The following is a 17,043-nucleotide window of genomic DNA, read 5'->3' on the forward strand; positions in this document are numbered from 1 at the left end:
CAGACATACACACAAAGAATCCACATTTAGAGATCTTATTTAATTTATTTTATTTTGATATTTGGTGTCAAACAATGTGTCTTGCTCTTGACCACTGGATACATACATATTTATCATCATGTCTTTTTCAAGCGGAAATTCAGTCTTCTGGGTTTGAAAAGATATTTTAGTATATTAAAAGTCCCAAGATTTGCAGGTTTTTACAATCCTTGTATTTTCTTTTCTGTTAAAAACTGCTTCCTGAATGATGAACCCTTCACCAGAACAATGAAGCTGGGAGTGCCTGCCTTGACAAAAAACCTGTTGACAGAACAGGAAATACAGATAGTCAGGAAAGGAGTGTCAAGGAAGTAAGTATAGAGACGACACGGGAGAAATATATTCACAGATAATTTCCTCTGATAAATGTTTCTTAACTGTACTGGATTACAGAAGCAGAAATATATGACAATAGAGATCATTCATATTATTTGTCTTTAAATCACTGGTTGCTTGCTTAACAAGGAAACACCAAGAGCTGACGTAGGCATACTGCTGAAGTAATTTGCATGGTTCTTAATAAGATAGGGGCCTTATAAGACAAAAAGGATGTGCAGGTTAAAATGTCAATTACTATGTAAATTACAGAAAAATGATAAACAGCTAATCAAAATCTAAGAATTTTGGTGACATAAATAAAAAAGAAATCACACTATTGCACTCAAAAAATCCTAGTATAGTATTTCACAATAAAAGTCATAGTATAAGAAAGTCTTAAAAAGTCATAATAAGATTATTTGATATAGCACCTTTTACAGACAAAGTCCAAAGTGCTTCACATGATATATTTGTTATAGTATGTCATAAAAAGGCATAGTATAGTACGTCATAAAAAATCCTAAAAACATTCATGGTATAGTATGTCATAGAAATGTCAGGAAAACTTAAAAAAAGACTATCTCAATGGATTTACCTTTTATGCTGCAACACTTTTAAAAGCGACATCTCTGGGTTTACTTGGTAGAATGTCTCCTTCTCCTCATCTTCAAAGTACAGCTAGAACATGGAGAAGGGTCAAATGAGGTTATTAGGATTAAAAATGTATTATCATTTGATCTGATTCATGCTACATTTTTATAAAACTGGCCTTTTTGGTAATAAAATATACCTCTCGTCTGACTGCTGTACTCTTGATTAATTGTACTTATCAGAAAACAGTATTCTAAATAATACTTGTGTCTACATAATATGAAATCTATTGCTTAATGTATTCAATTCATCAGAATGTGGCCCTCTATAGTTTGAAAAAACAATACTATTTCTTATACTTAATTATTATAAGTTTAGGGATGCAGAATATAATAATAAAAATTACACAGTATTATTCCTGACATTTCTTGCACAAAATTATGTGATGTGCCTAAATAACATTTATACCTGCAAATTTTGTGAGTGGTATTTTCTGTCCTCGTCCCAAGGTGGGAGTTCTTCTCCAAACATGACCGCCAGGTGATCCATAAAACTGAACAAAAATAAAAAGAGACAGACATATTTGGATTCTGATTAAAGACCTCCTGACGTATTTTGACATATGAAGTATCCCACAGAAATACAACAAATCAAGACAAATTTGGGACCAAAAGAAGGAGTGAGGTTACCAGTTGTTTTCTGAGAAAGCAGAGATGAAATCAGTCTGCCGGTGTTCTGGATAGAGGAAGAGAACAGGCCAGTGCAGAGAGCGTTGCTCATCCAGGAAGACCTGAGCCCCCGTGACCTCCTGAGAGCTGAGGCCGTCCAGGCTCAGCGGCGATAGCGCTGCTGAGGAGCCTTCGTCCTCACTGTCCGAACCGCGCCGACGAGGCTTCGCCGACTGGAGGAGCTTGATGCCTCGATCCTGCGTAAAGCACACAAAAATATATCTGATAATCATTTGAAAAAAAATCTGGCTTATTGAATATAAAATTAGTGTCAGATTTGACTAATTGTTTCAGGTATAAAGTAATGATTTTCAAACACAAATGCTCATACAAAGTTCCACAGGTTTGATGCTTAACTGAGAGCATGTTGTAGTTTCAATTTCCTCTTGTAAAAAAACAAAAAACAAAGGATGCTTACCTTTATTGCAGCCAGAAGAGCTTCTTTCTCGCCATGCAGCTTTTTTTCTTTGATCTTGTTCTTTCTGGCATCTCTCTCTGCTGCTCTCTGAAGCACAAAAAACAAACAGGGCTTTGGGCTTGACAGAAACAAAAACCTCCACCTAAAGCCCGAGACACACCAAGCCGATAATGGGCCGTTGGACAGTCTGGCGAGGTCAGTGACTCGAGTCTGTTCCGTGTGTCCCGTGCCGGCGTCCGTCTGAGGTGCTGTCGGCGTTCATTTTGGCCGACCTGACATGTTCTGTCGGCGGCAGGGCAGTCGGGACTCACCCGGAAATGGCGAGCGGAATGAGCGTGACTAGAGTCTCTCAAAATCTGACGAAAATCTTTTAAACTGACCTTTGTTGATCTGAAATGAAGACAGATTCAGCAACTGCATGGCCTATTTCTCGCTTAAAATGTTTTCAGAAACGTTTCTGTGAACTATTTTAGTACAATATGAGATCGTATTCTGAACGAGCCGCCATGACAGTCTGGCTTTGAATTTCCGGAGAAAACAAACCCGTGTGACGCGTTCGTCCAATCAGCTACCGGTTTTCATTTCTCGGGCAACAATACAGAGTAGCGCCGCCTGCTGCTATGGAGACGTATTACGTTTCTCAAGTCGGTGTCGCCTCAGTGTGTTCCGAGGCAGTTTTTTGGACCTCGGGGACCCGACTGATCATTCTGACTTGCTTTTCTGTCGACGGTCGGCCGTCTGGTTGGTGTGTCTCGGCTATTAAAATCGCTTGAACTCATTAGTGATTGTACCTTGTGTTTATCTGCTGCTGCTCTCAGCTCCTGCAGCTTCTTGTCAGTGGGATGGACCTTGAGTCCCTCATCACACCACTGGACGGCCTCTGCAAAGTTACGCAGCTCTATACAGCTCTGAGCCCCTGCAGAAACACACACAGGATATGTATACAGGTTTGTTTTATTGTCATAATTCTAAGGAGCAATTTTACTTTCTCATTATTACCATGTACTTATGCTAATATTTTAGAATTTCTAACATTATAGTACAAGGTATGCTTATATTATATTATATTATATTATATACATACCTCTAATCAAGGCTTTAAGGTGGTCTGGCTTAATCTTTTTTGCAGCTGCAGCATCGTTCAAGGCAGAGCGCATGTTACCTGTGTGATATAAATCAGAAAAAAAAATTAGGATGAAATTAAGTAAGAAACATATGCAGATGTTTTTACAGGTTAAATATTATTCTGTGACATAAGCACTTCGCTGCTCTTCAGCTGAGTACAGTACTATATTTGATTTCATATTATATTCCTATATTTTAACTGCTGCAATCTTATATCTTAGATTCTACTTAGATTTTACATATGTGATTTTCTTTTGTATATGTATTTGTATGATCATTGTTTAGAGGGAGCCTGAGAACTAAATAATTCACTGCCAACGACTGCTTCACTGCAATTGCTGTGCATATGGCAATCAAGAACTTAAACTTATACTTTGTAAACCACATATTATTTATATGCATAACAAACCATATGTCTGGTGCAAGCAATACATGCCATGTCTTAAAAAGCTGCTAATGTATCTGTATGGCTGGCATGTTAATATCAAACCTTACCCAGGTGGAAGTGCGCTGCTGCCCGGTTGGTGAGGAGGACAGTGTTGAGGTCCTCGTCTCCACATTTCTTCTTTAACCCTGCTGTGTAGGACAGTATGGCCTTCTCGTATTTCTTCTCTTTGAAAAACTCATTGCCTTCATCTTTCAGGGTCTTTGCTTGCTCTGTGGATGAATGATTAGCCGATTTTCAAGTCAACAAAAGCTTGTTTCACTGACGACAACTGCGGTTTCAAAAGACTGGTGGCCCACCTACCTTCTGGAGGTCTATCTTCATCATGGATAATGGCCTGGAGACAAGCTAGTTCTGGGAATGTGTGTGGGTCAATCTCTTCAGGGGCTGTCTTCATGAACATGGGTACTTTATTAAACTCCTGAATGACACAAAACAGAGGGTCGCTGCGGATGGACAGACAATGCAACGCTACCTCTATCAAAGTCTCGGTTAGCTTGCTGGCTAACAACAACAACGACATTAAAGTTAACACAGATCATTTCCGTATGACTTTCTTCTTCAATGTTAGTAACCGATAGCTTCTACATGTTAGCGTTACCTCTTCCCAGTTGTTTTCACTGAAGCCCTTTTTATATCTCTGGGTCTTGAATTTGTCCATGAACTCGTCCATGCCATCGTCGCTGTCATGTTGCGCCTCAGAGGACGCCATTTTTGGATTAAATATGTGTTTGAAGCGCTGTTTTTTATTTATTTATAAATTATCTATTAACTATGACATGAGATTACTGCCTCCAGCATCAGCCGTAAACACGTTAACTTGTTTTCGCTAAGCTTCTTGTTTACACATGTGCATGGGCGGTAGGACGTGTATAAAGATCCGTGCGGAAACATAGTACCTTTATTTTTGTTCCGACGTCAAAAAAACTGCCAGAGATTAAATAGCTATAATAAATTTGCTCATGTGCTGTAGAATACTTAGGAGCATTTTAAAGGTCATTTGTCTTTACTTGAGTATTTCAATTGGATTTATTTTGTATTGGTAAAATAACGTGATGAAAAAGAGAGTGACATACATAGAATATAAATAGGATAGGTAGACATATTGGACAGTATTTCCATTTATCCTTAACCCTTTTTTGTACTAGTTACTTTTAATACAAAACATATTACTTTATTAAATATTATCAACATCATATAAAGATAAAAATTGTATATTAATTTTAACCAGTAATAATAAAAATTATTACTACTTTATACTTTGACTACATTTAAGAGGGAAAGGTGCTTTTTACTGTGATTTAATTGACAGCTAAAAATTAAGTTTATGTACAAATAAGTTGAAGAAAATATGATGCATTGTTTTAGCTTAGAAGGACCCAATTGTCAGAATAAATAAATTATGTATAATAACGCTCTTAAATTAACCTAAACTGCACACCTAAACTGCACATTCAACTTTATTTTTGACCTACTACTTCTGTAATTTCACTTGTAATGGGAGAATTTACAGTACATTTTGTTGTTGTTGGTACTTTTGCTTAAATATCCATTACTGGAAAAGGTTTTTTGCTTTCCCCTCACTTTCATGATATGGTTGTATTTACAGTATAAACCAAATGCCAGCATTGAGTTGTACTATGATGTCAGCTGTATGCTACAGATGCAAATGCATATTGAAACACAACAGCAAATAGTCATTATTTCTGTTCTCCAGTCATGTTTTTATTTGCATGGAAACATGATTCATGAAAATAAATTGTGTATTACATCATGGTAACCAAATGCTATTTAATATCATAGGGTCCATTATCAAGCTTTTGTTCTGACTGTAAACGTATGCCTCAGCAATGTCAACCAGTATGTAAATTATAGGTTTTATAATTTTATATATAAAAAAAACATTCTAGTCCTCTTTATGGCATAAGACAAACCATACAAGGCTTTTATCTTCTTTCCCCTCCACCTCACTGATTGCCTCATACACACGTATTACAAAGTACACACAACCTCAAAAAAAACCTTTATTACAGAGTTGTTACTCATACAGTTTCCACTCTTCCCAGAAGATCTAACAGTCCATCTTTACTGAGAAACATTGTCTCACCTGTCTGCTGAAAGATCACCTCAAATCTGGGGGTTTCCTCCAGAGCTCCCTGTCCTACTACAATAACATACGGGTAGCCCAGTCTGCTGGCATCCTTCAGCCTCTTCCCAATGGTCATCTGTGTACGGTCATCAAGAACAACTTCCCCTCTCAAACGAGGCATGGTCTCTCCCAAAGTGTGAATCAGTTCCTCAGCTAAGACTGCCGCCTCGTCCACCTTGCTGCCCTTCTTCGGTGGTAAAACACACGCCTGGTAAGGCGCGAGGAGGCCTGGCCAGCGGATCCCCTCTTCTGTTGACAACACCTCAATGGCTGCAGCGAGAATACGGGTTACCCCAAGACCATAGCAGCCCATCTCCACAATACTAGGCTTGTTCTGGGCATTGCTGAAAGTGGCATTGAATATATGAGAGTACTTTTTACCCAGGTAAAAGGTGTGGCCGACCTCTATACCCTTTGACTCCACCAGTGTGCCAGTTTTGCACTGTGGGCAGTCAGTTCTGTCTGATGACATGGTTTCTACATTAGCAGAGAAGGAGCAGTTCCCACAGACCAGAAGCCGGTCCTCACCGATGTCCGCTGGCAGCTGGAACTCGTGGGAGAGTTTACCGCCGATGTTGCCTGTGTCCGCCTGCACCTGAACGCAACGCAGACCCAGTCGGACGAAGAGCCTGGTGTATGCCCGGCACACAGACTCATAGGTCTCGTAGGCTGCTTCTTCACTCACATCAAATGAGTACATGTCCTTCATGTAGAACTCCCTCCCTCGAAGAAGACCAAACTTTGGCTTTGGTTCATCTCTGAATTTGCGGGTGATCTGTTTAAAAAAAAAAAATAAATCATGATGTGAAAATTGCAGCTTATTACGACAAATACACTGGTGGCAACATCATTAATAGCTACCTGATAAAGGAGCAGAGGGAGCTGTCTGTAGGAGAGAGTCGTCTGGTGAGCGACCAGAGTCGTCACTGCCTCTTCATGTGTGGGACCCAAGCAGTAGTCGACTCCGTGGCGGTCTTTCAATCGGAACAGCTCCTTTCCCATCAAGTCCCAGCGCTCACTGGTTTTCCAGAGATCAGCTGAGCACAAACTGGGCATGTCCAGCTTCTGCCCACCGATCCCCTGCATCTCTTGGTCAATTACTCTCACCTGTTGATTGAAGACAGCAGTTATTACATGTTAAGGACCAAAATGAGAATGCGTATACATTTATACTCTATATATAGAGTATTTATAACCTTGCTCCTCCAAAAGACTTTGCCAATCATTTGAATAAATCAATCTGCTAAAGAAAAAAGTACTCAGACTTTAATTGTTCTAACCTGTGACAAGGGGCCAAAATTAGACATGGCTATTTTTTTATGGGGTCATAAACCAAAAAGGTTGGGAACGTTTGCTCTAGTGTGCAGTCATGGATGACTGTGACTTATACACCAGAAACTGAATAACCTTATGCATATGGTTTATTTTTTGAGAATATATACCTGTATGATTCATGAATTTTAATCAGTGTCTTATCTATATATATGGCTGGGTCACAGATTCATGTCAGAAAAATCTAAATTTTCCTCAAAACATTTGTTTGTGGAAATCACACAACCAGATAATTTCTTTAACAAAAACTAATCTCACCAGCTTCTCCAGGGAGCGGACGGTGGCAGGTAGATAGTAGTAACAACCGGGGTTGGATGGATGGATGAGCCCAGCCTGCTGCATGAGCCTTTGACTCTTACACGTCATCTCTCCCTGCAGCCGGCTGTCCTGTCCCACATCACGCAGGTTTGAAGGCTGGTAGAGGCGGGACACCAGGAGTGTGGGCTTGATTTGTCTGGAGTTGGTGGAGGCAGGAACAGTGGCATGCTCAGCACAACCTGAATGGTTCCTCCGGGGAAGTACTGAGGTTCTGTGGAGCCGCTGGAAGACTCTCTGCCAGATCAGATTCATTATGGGCTCCATAGTAAATCCAGACCTTTTTAGATGAGACAAATCCGTTAGAGCTGAAGCAATAGTCAATTCACAGAGAATAAATAAGCAATAGGGAACACCTGATTGATCGGCCGCCAAATGTTATCGGGAGATCGGCAATAATTCTTTTTTGTCGCCGATTTAGCATTTTTTATTTATTTTGTGTGTAGACTGATGCATGTGATGTGGAACCACAAGTTCACAAGCGCAAGTTACACCCTGACACTTATATTAGCAGTACGACGTTAACAACATGCTAGCACAACAAGGGGATTGCCGTGCTAGTCAGTCACATTATGGCCAGCGTAAATGAAACAGCGGAGCAGGAAGACCTGCCTGGCGAGGACAGCGTTGCTTTATTATTGTAGTGAATGGAAACGCAGCCAACATGCTAACGCTCATTCAACTGCATCACCCAGATGTGTCGATCACCGGGACAAGGAAAATACAAGCCGGAGCCCAACTCCTTATCCCCGCTGCTTTCAAGCAGCCTTAAGACGCAAAAGCAAAACGGGATAAAACAATTATTGAAGCAATTTGCATTTAAATTTCAACACAACAAATGTAATAAGGCACTTGAAGATGCATCACCCAGCGGAGAATGGTGGGTTTGTTAAGCTGACAGTGAAAAGAAAAAGGCAGAAAAAGCAGCAGCACCCAAACATAACGTAACACAACCACTTTAGAGAGGACCCGCCTGTATGACCGTCATAGCCAGATGGTATAATTATACATTGCATATTTCAATTGCCCTTTTAGATTTACTGATCCAATACACTACAAAAAGGTCAAACGGACCTAAACTATAATAAAGCTATACCAGCTGCTATAAAAAAAAAAAAGATCGGTAACATCCATTTATCAGCTGATGTGGCTCATCAACGATCGGTAATCGGTATTGGCGGCAAAAAAAACCTGGGTCGGGCTGCATCTCTAATAAGCAATATCTTGATTATTGATTAATCGTTTGAGTCATTTTTCCAGTTTGGGTCACACAAAACAAGACAATTTGAGGACATCAGCTTGGGTTTAGAGTAATTATTGTATTTACATAACATATGTCATTTATCATTTTGCTCAGGGACACATCGGTTGATGTATCGCAGTGGGAATCGAACCAAGCAATTCCGAGGTACTTGCACTAAAGTTAAAATTCATGCTATTTTATTCCACTACATTTTAGAGGTAAATATATACTTTTTACTCCACTACATTTGTCTGACAGATTTAGTTCCCAGTTATTTTGCAGGTTCAGATTAATAATACAAGGACAAAAATAAGACTTTGATTGATCCCTTGGTGAAATTCACAACCTACCCAGCAGCATTTACAGTAAGAAATAAGTAGTACATTTGCAACATTTAAGTAATTATTAGTACATATTAATGCATTCACAATTTTAATTCAAAAATATAATATTATTCTGAAATGTGACATTCATTTTGTACTTAAAGTATGTGATGTTGATACTTTTGTACTTTGAAGTAAAATTTGAAAAGCAGCACTTTTACTCGTAATAGAGTACTTCTATACTGTGGTATTGCTGTTTTTACTCAAGTAAAAGATCAGAGTAGAAATACACATCTACGCAAGTTATAGGAAAATAAATGATAGTCGCTGCATGCAGGTAGTAAACAGGTGTGGTCAAGGTCGTCAACAGTAATTCCCTTACAGATATATATGTAGTCTTTGGAAATAAGATACAGATGTAAAACATAAATACAGATGATTGGTTTAAAGTTTAGATGCCAGTGCCACTGACAGATTTCCAGAGTATCCACAGCACGGTCCACAGCAGCGACAGATCCATGTTATCAAATGCTGACCTGATGGACAGTTTAGCGGTGTGGTTGACGTTAGCTTGTTCCTTGCTTCCTCAGTTAGCACATAACGAAAAAGCTACATACACAGAACAATAAACACGACTCACCATAGGACCGCAACTACTGTCTGATTCTTCCGAGGAGATTATCTCAGTAAATGAGCAAATAGTGGAATTTCTATCAAGTTGCCAGATTGCAAAACATTGAAGGTCTCTGCCTGCACCATGCTGTCTTCCTCAGCTGAGCTACATGCCGGGAGGCTCTTCGCTCTGATGTTACACCGCCACCTGCAGGTCTGGAGGAGTAACGACGTCTCGAGACAGACAGACAGACAGACAGATAGACAGATAGATAGATAGATAGATAGATAGATAGATAGATAGATAGATAGATAGATAGATAGATAGATAGATAGATAGATAGATAGATAGATAGATAGATAGATAGATAGATAGATAGATAGATAGATAGATACGGGAAAGTTGCTTTGGACATCACAGCAAAACAACAGGAAAGGCAAACGTAATGGAGGGGGAAAGGACGAAGGTTGAATGGTCTGCAAACACATTTAATAAGCCATTTGTTGGTAGCTTTACTTCACTTCCTCACAGAGTCATGCTGCATTTCCAGGTACAAACCAATTTCTACAAAATAATTTTGTTTACATAACCACATTGCATAATTAGGCTACATTCATTACGTGCTTGTGAACCAAAAAGTTAAACAGCCCATTATTTTCAGCTATGATCCGAATGAGAAGCATACTAAAGTGTTGACTTTGGTTCATGTGACTGTGACTTTGACTCTGACCTCATAAATCACTTTCTTTTATGAATAGTTTTTCATGATTTCTTCTATCTGTTTAGCAAGAAAACGCTGTAATTACTTTTGGCTTTCATTTGACAAAGAACAAATATCTCAACATGTTAATGTGAAACGCAGTACTCCTGTTGCTTCTCTGCGAACATTTCTCTCTTTCAGCTCAATCTGAACAGTTGTGTCCAAGATGACATCTCCATTTTCCACATAAACATAATAACATTCATTCTGATAAAAAGTGTAAATTAAATTCAGTCAAAAAAAAAAGAAATGAGTATGTATAAAATTGGTTCGTATTTTCTGTAAAGCCATTGTAACTTTACTATGAAAAGTGCCTTAAAAGGTTAATTTTGTTACAACAAAACACAAAAAATGGCAATAGCCACCAATCAGCATAGAGTAAAATACACTGTTTTAGCTCAATTGACAAGTTTTTATTGGATGTACAATATACTATCACAGGCAATCTTTGCCCTTTGTTGACATTTTACTGTACTGCAGTCTGTGTTAGTGCACTTTTGCTGGCTTTATAGCACTTTATGTCAGCAATTTGAAACCATTATTCCTTCAGTCAGTCAATGACACACAAAAACCTGATGGTCAGCTCACACGGCAAACAAAGTGTCTCTTTCTGGCTCTTCTCTTTCAGATGGACACTGACACTGACACACACACACACACACACACACACACACACACACACACACACACACACACACACACACACACACACACACACACAAACGTATTCTCAAGCCAATTAGGTTTGTGCCTGTTTCATCCATTTATCTAGAGGCTCTTGTCGTGAGATTGGTTCTCAGATAAATGGGCGACTGAATGTCTCCTTGAGATACGAACAATCCCACTAAGACAGATCTTATCTGCAAACATCACATTTGCCGGTTTGGTTTTAAAGTAAATATTGATTTTTTAATCTTACAAAGACATATATGGCACTTTAAATATACTGTATCATACATTATCAAGGGTGTGGTTACAGAAAAGACGGGGGCACAATTAAGTCAGTTTTTCAACCAAAAAGAATTAAAATGTGAATGCTATTCATGTAAATGAATCAAGCAAATAATATATTGTGTTGAAATTGGTAATCAGGCTTCATACTAATTATGGTATCTGGATAAAAGAAATGCTGCATTAACCCTTTGATCTTTGATAGATCATTTATCATACCTTATGATAAACAATGTTGTATTTGCATATTTACCACAAGGAAAACTACCCTTTACTGTTTTTGACTTATGTTCTAGCATTTTTAGGAAAGTATAAACAGTATATAAAAACTCAGATTAAATGTTTTTCTCTCAGACTGAGTTTTAATCAGTTCCTCCCTTCTTAAATCTGGATTATGAAAATTGGACATCCCCATTCTCTCCTTTTATAGCAGACTTCAATTCAGCTGTATTATTCAAATTGTGTACAATGAAACTTAGTCTTCTCTGACATTAATCTTCACGTTTCAGTTTAAATTCTCAGTCATGCCATTATGGCCGAATACTGAAAACGTGTCGGAGCTTTGCAATTTGATCAAAGCTCCCACAATGGAGAGAACCGTTTTTTCTTCCTCACTGCAGCTGCTGCTCAGTTTACTATAGAGCCGAACTTCTGTCACAACTCTGTTAAAAGTGCATAATCAAGGTTCTTGTTTAAATTCAAAATGATTCATTCGTGCTGAAACGGTCAGAATCAGTAACGGTTATCGACAGAATCATTGAATCAGTAAAGCTGTTGACAAAACTGTGTTCATTATGACGAAAGAGAATTAATGCACATCAGCTCCAGACACATGAGGACGATGATGCAACACAAATACTGTTATATCTCTATTAAAATCATTAGGGTTAGATTATATTAACCCATACAGCAGTGAAAATAATACAAACAAAATACTGCAGTCTTAAACATAAAAAACTGCTGAGATTGCGTAAGGAAAATTAGGAGCCAGAGCAGAATCATAAAGGTCGAAAACATGTTAGGGAGCAAGCATAGTCGGGTTAAATGAATAAAGCGGTGTCTGCTGATACTGCATGATAAGCTTACCTGGAAAGAATGAGATAATGAACATGTCTGTTTTATAGACTGACAAAACAATCCCAACTCAAGGTCCACTTACTGGCTATTTGCAGAACTTTCAAACGTATATGCTCAGGTAACATGATGGCCGTGGAGCTCAGCAGATGTTATTTTGTGTGATTTGTTTTCGTTGCACTTTTAGGAGTTCAGCTAACGAAAAATGAAAACATTTGTCAGAATTTGTCATGCATTTTGAACATGTATCTTGTTTTTATGTGGTTACTGTACATACAGTATTAGTGGAACATGATGTTCACCGGCCCAGTGCAAAACTTTATCCAGAGGTTTCCCATGTTTTTTTTCTGATAATGTCACCAACATACATTTGAAAAGTCTGCAGGTTGTTTAGGGGTCTGGAACTAAGCTAATATTATGATTATTTTGTGCTAAAAAATCAGTCAATTATTACTGATTGAACCGTTCAATCAAGTTTTCCTTGACAACAACTAAAAGACTTCTAATCTATGAAGTAGACCATTTTTTTGATTTATTTTTTATTTGGTCGGTTCTATTTTTATATCGTTGTTTTATTCTACCACACAGCACGTCCAACTAAACATAATATAACTTCATTGACATCCTAAGTGGGACCTCCACCGTTAATGATCAAAGTGAAATGTCATGCTGAGTATCACATTGCACCATCAGCAGCAACGTAATGACCTGCATGATGGGACTGTCAACATTGACTTTTTTCCTCTCGTATGGCCCAAACTGCTCATAAAGTCAAGCACAACCGGGCCAATAAAGCGTAGTAAACAGATGAAACATCTGTTTGGGAATCACTTTGCATCACTTAATTAGCCATGCGGTGTGGTGAAGGTCAGTGCAATCACATAATCACCAAGGAGGCTGCACTCATCTAATGTGATTGTCAGTTGAGGGTTGTAAAAGGCTGATGGTCGTAACTCTCTCTTAGACGGCTGACCGGAAACATAGGACTGTGTGTGTGCGTGTGTGTGTGTGTGTGTGTGTGTGTGTGTGTGTGTGTGGTGTGTGTGTGTGTGTGTGTGTGTGTGTGTGTGTGTGTGTGTGTGTGAGTGATTGGGATAGGCTAAAGGGAGGAAGTGGAGAGATACTCTGCATTGATGAACTGAAAGTCGGATGGTATATAACACATGGAGATGCAGGCATTGGATCAAGAAAGAAGACTCAAAGACAGCCGGCAAGATAACAGATAACCAACCGAAAACAGGACAGAGCAGCTGAGGTAGTTTCAGGAACAAACCAGACCAACAAAGACATAAACCTCCGTCAGGTATCCAGCATGCGTGCTCTGGTGGTTTTGCCTCTGCTGTTGTGTGCAGTGGTGTGCGCGGTCCAGGTGAGAGCAGAGGTGAAGGCAGTGAAGCTATGCGGTCGAGAGTTCCTGAGGGCCGTCGTTTACACCTGCGGGGGCTCCCGTTGGAGGAGAGTCCTCAGTGAGTCAGACATGGACGGTGAGATGACTTCTCTTTTTATTCTCTAATCTCTACATCTCTAATCTAACATTTCACCACAGTTCAACAAAGTTAAATGTTTTGCCTTGGTGCAGGATTTCTTCTGTTTCTGTCTAGATTTATCCTTAAAAGGTGTCTGCATCAACATTGAACCAGGTTTTGCTGGCTGTAATTATTCCTTTTGTTCATTCCGGCCATTAAGAGATCCGTTTTCAATGTATATGTTGGGTACAAAATCTGCAGTCCTCCCTCCATGAAAATATGTATTTTTCATTGTAAAGTTTATGTGAAGATAATAACAGGGAGTTAAATGGATATCTTCCAAAGTTACAACCTTTTTGGTACAAAAAATACTTTTTTTGTTACCCTCCACTGTATCTCCGCAGGGAAACACAAAGAGGGAATTTCCGACTAAAAAGGCTGTCACTTTGGAAGATATCCACTCGATTTAATTAACTTAAACTGATGAAGTCTCATATTAACTTCAGAAAAAAATTTGGAATTCATTTTTGCACAAAACGAGTACTATGGATTTTGTTCCCCATCACTTCGATTGGAAGCCGGTTAGGAAGTGATCTTTTTATGGTCAGTATGAACAGGAGGAATAATTAAAGCATGAAATGTAATGTAAGTATTGTTTAGAGACAGACTTGAAAAATTGGGAGCCTACATTTTTGTGGTAGATACACCACAGGGCTACCTAAAATACACAGGTGGGCTTCTACAAATTTGTACTATTTACTTATTACTATTTATTTAAAATTTTTATCTTAATCTCAATGAGACAATTTTGTTAAACCATCGTACTCCACACTGTCTAAGCTTTTTAACATTCTGTATCAGCTTATTTCAGCTCTTCAGTGAAGCTCTATTGGGAAATGTTTCCCCAAATTCAGCCTGACATGTTTATAGTATTTTCATTTTTCATTTCACTTGAATTTAAAAATAAAGTTATGTAGGCTTGAACAAGCATTTGACCATGCAGAGTTTGTATTGGCTGACCAACGCCTGGGCTGCTAATTGTTAAGGGTTTAACTACTGTCTGGTATGAATCCTGCAGTTTGCATCAAACTTTTGTGGAAATGTAATCATTTAGTTTTAAGTTTTCTGCAAAAGGTGACCTCTTTAAGCTCTCATCCTTGTTCTTGTTTTACTTTTTAACAATATCTCTCAAAGCATTTATGTGTTTTAATGTTACTTTCACTGACTCAGGCATCAACATATTAACCCACTTAACTGCTGACTGCAAAATTGTAATGTAAGACATTATCCCTCAGACTTAAACATAAAAGTTATATTTCTATAAGCCAGTAATTTGAAGCTTTCCAGTGCTGTAATTCTTGCTACATGTACTGTGTATTGCATACTAATTTAGCGGCTGTAGTTCAGTGGGTGTGTGCAGGCAGACAGGTGCCAGACACATTGTCTGCTATTTTACCTTATTATGCTTGAGGATCCCACATATCATAATTAAATGCTGCTGTAGTCTGTTCTCTGGCAGCAGCCTCTCTCTCTCTCTCTCTCTCTCTCTCTCTTACTGTCTGTCACACACAAACAAACCCAGTTAGCCTATCGGTCATGCTGATTAGAAAGAGTAAAGTGACACTGGAGAAGACAAATGGCACTGAGTTAATCTGTGGAGTCATTTAGAGTTTCCTCATTTAATGGGAACATACAGTAGAGCTCAATTACACAAGACTGATCTGAAGTCTTTATTAAGTCAGCCATTATTATTGTTTGAAACAACTGTGAAAAACTTGGACACTGACATTTGCAGAGATGAAGTCTGTGTGAACCCTGTTGTTGGACTAAATTAGAGCAAGTGTTTCTTAAACATTTGTTGCAACTTGTTATTCCAGGTTTGCCCACAGGAGAGCAGGGCAGTTTGGAGAGCCTGAGCGGCAGCACCCCGGGCTCCGAGTTGACCAAACGGGATATGAATAACATGCTGACCACCTTGTGCTGCCAGGTGGGTTGCAGGAAGAGCGACCTCACCTTCCTCTGCTGAGGACAACCTCCCCTCTTCTTCTTCCTGTCTCCAAAATGACTCCGCTCTCTCCTGTCTCGCCTTAGTAGAAAGCAAATCTGAAACAAAATACTGATGTTTCAAAACAATAACATCACTGTATTGTATGTATAACAAGGCTCATATCCACACTTTAAGTGATTGCTTTTAATATTTTTTTGTGAGTTATTACTTTACCTTGTAAGGTTTGTAGATGTGAATGTGGACCATGTTTGTAAACATGTTTCTGAACACGAGATGGAAGGCATGTGCAACCATAAGAATATATTTTATTATAATAAACTTATGGACAGATATCAGTATCTCAGCCCTGGTTTGTGTCCTGTATGTAGCCATGGATCCACAGGGTTGCAGGTGTGTCCATCTCTGCTTTGATGTATAGGAAACTTGAGCTGTATTCTATCATTTCACTATTTTTGTGAAATAAATATTCTTGCACGGGAGTTACATTCTGTGAGGTGTGACGTATTTTTTAAATTGCAGTCCTCGTCAATGAGCAATACTCCAGTAAACCTAGTCAATAGGATCATCATAACATAAATATGTGACACAACAGTGGTGCTAAGAGCCAAATGCTTACGATGGCAATGCTACCTTTTATGATGTTTACCATCATAGTTTGGTGTGTTAGCAGTTAGCACTACACACAAATAATGTGATGGTCATTAGTTTTGCAGGTATTTGGTCATAAAACAAAGCTTTGGAAAATTTATAACTTATCCCAAGTAGAACATTGATGTGTGTACCAAATTATACAGGAATCCATCCAACGGTTGTCAACAAAACAATAAATGTGAACATGTTAGCTTGATCACCAGAGTTGCTGTGAGACATCGCCCAGGATCCATGAATGTCTGTACAACATTTTGTGCTAATTTTTTTAGCGAGTTATATTTTACTGAATAAGTGACAAATTTGCTAGATGAACATTCAGGGGATCACTAATGTCACCGAGAATCATCCTCTGCGGACCATGACGTGTCCAACTTTCAAGGCAATCAGGCTAGTAGTTGAGATATTTCAGTCTGGACCAAAGTGACGGCCCAATGACAGTCCAACATCTCGCCGTGCTGCTAGCGTGTCTTAGAAAAGTCAGATACATACAGTAG

The 17,043-nt window shown here is 38.8% G+C and overlaps 3 protein-coding genes across 3 annotated transcripts; 1 reads left to right on the top strand and 2 right to left on the bottom strand.

Annotated features, from left to right (window-relative positions):
* Window positions 1–31: 31 nt before the first annotated feature.
* On the bottom strand, window positions 32–4,548 carry ttc4 (tetratricopeptide repeat domain 4). The gene is made up of 10 exons (XM_039810149.1): window positions 4,266–4,548; window positions 3,968–4,085; window positions 3,715–3,876; window positions 3,179–3,256; window positions 2,886–3,010; window positions 2,095–2,181; window positions 1,638–1,873; window positions 1,417–1,501; window positions 953–1,035; window positions 32–300 (listed from the first exon to the last, which is right to left on the bottom strand). The coding sequence occupies exons 1-10, from the start codon at window positions 4,374–4,376 to the stop codon at window positions 201–203; spliced, it is 1,185 nt and encodes a 394-aa protein (XP_039666083.1). The 5' UTR covers window positions 4,377–4,548; the 3' UTR covers window positions 32–200.
* Window positions 4,549–5,670: 1,122 nt separating this feature from the next.
* On the bottom strand, window positions 5,671–9,841 carry pars2 (prolyl-tRNA synthetase 2, mitochondrial). Its single transcript, XM_039812458.1, has 4 exons — window positions 9,667–9,841; window positions 7,404–7,740; window positions 6,675–6,920; window positions 5,671–6,588 (listed from the first exon to the last, which is right to left on the bottom strand). Exons 2-4 carry the CDS (start codon window positions 7,725–7,727, stop codon window positions 5,707–5,709), a joined length of 1,452 nt encoding a protein of 483 aa, XP_039668392.1. The 5' UTR covers window positions 7,728–7,740; window positions 9,667–9,841; the 3' UTR covers window positions 5,671–5,706.
* Window positions 9,842–13,591: 3,750 nt separating this feature from the next.
* insl5a (insulin-like 5a) lies at window positions 13,592–16,230 on the top strand. Its single transcript, XM_039810412.1, has 2 exons — window positions 13,592–13,908; window positions 15,768–16,230. Exons 1-2 carry the CDS (start codon window positions 13,737–13,739, stop codon window positions 15,914–15,916), a joined length of 321 nt encoding a protein of 106 aa, XP_039666346.1. The 5' UTR covers window positions 13,592–13,736; the 3' UTR covers window positions 15,917–16,230.
* Window positions 16,231–17,043: the final 813 nt, after the last annotated feature.

The sequence above is a fragment of the Perca fluviatilis genome, chromosome 9 (assembly GCF_010015445.1).
Source record: "Perca fluviatilis chromosome 9, GENO_Pfluv_1.0, whole genome shotgun sequence".
In the NCBI taxonomy this organism is placed as follows: domain Eukaryota; kingdom Metazoa; phylum Chordata; class Actinopteri; order Perciformes; family Percidae; genus Perca; species Perca fluviatilis.

Bases quoted from the DNA above. Each gene is read 5' to 3' on its own strand.
- insl5a (XM_039810412.1), top strand. From the start codon at position 13,737: ATGCGTGCTCTGGTGGTTTTGCCTCTGCTGTTGTGTGCAGTGGTGTGC. The intron at 13,909-15,767 runs GTGAGATGACTT...TTGTTATTCCAG, and splicing joins CAGTGAGTCAGACATGGACG to GTTTGCCCACAGGAGAGCAG.
- pars2 (XM_039812458.1), bottom strand. From the start codon at position 7,727: ATGGAGCCCATAATGAATCTGATCTGGCAGAGAGTCTTCCAGCGGCTC. The intron at 6,921-7,403 runs GTGAGATTAGTT...TTCAATCAACAG, and splicing joins TCCGCTCCCTGGAGAAGCTG to GTGAGAGTAATTGACCAAGA. The intron at 6,589-6,674 runs GTAGCTATTAAT...TTTTTTAAACAG, and splicing joins TCCCTCTGCTCCTTTATCAG to ATCACCCGCAAATTCAGAGA.
- ttc4 (XM_039810149.1), bottom strand. From the start codon at position 4,376: ATGGCGTCCTCTGAGGCGCAACATGACAGCGACGATGGCATGGACGAG. The intron at 4,086-4,265 runs GTAACGCTAACA...TGTGTCATTCAG, and splicing joins GTGAAAACAACTGGGAAGAG to GAGTTTAATAAAGTACCCAT. The intron at 1,502-1,637 runs GTAACCTCACTC...ATTTTTGTTCAG, and splicing joins GCTTTCTCAGAAAACAACTG to TTTTATGGATCACCTGGCGG.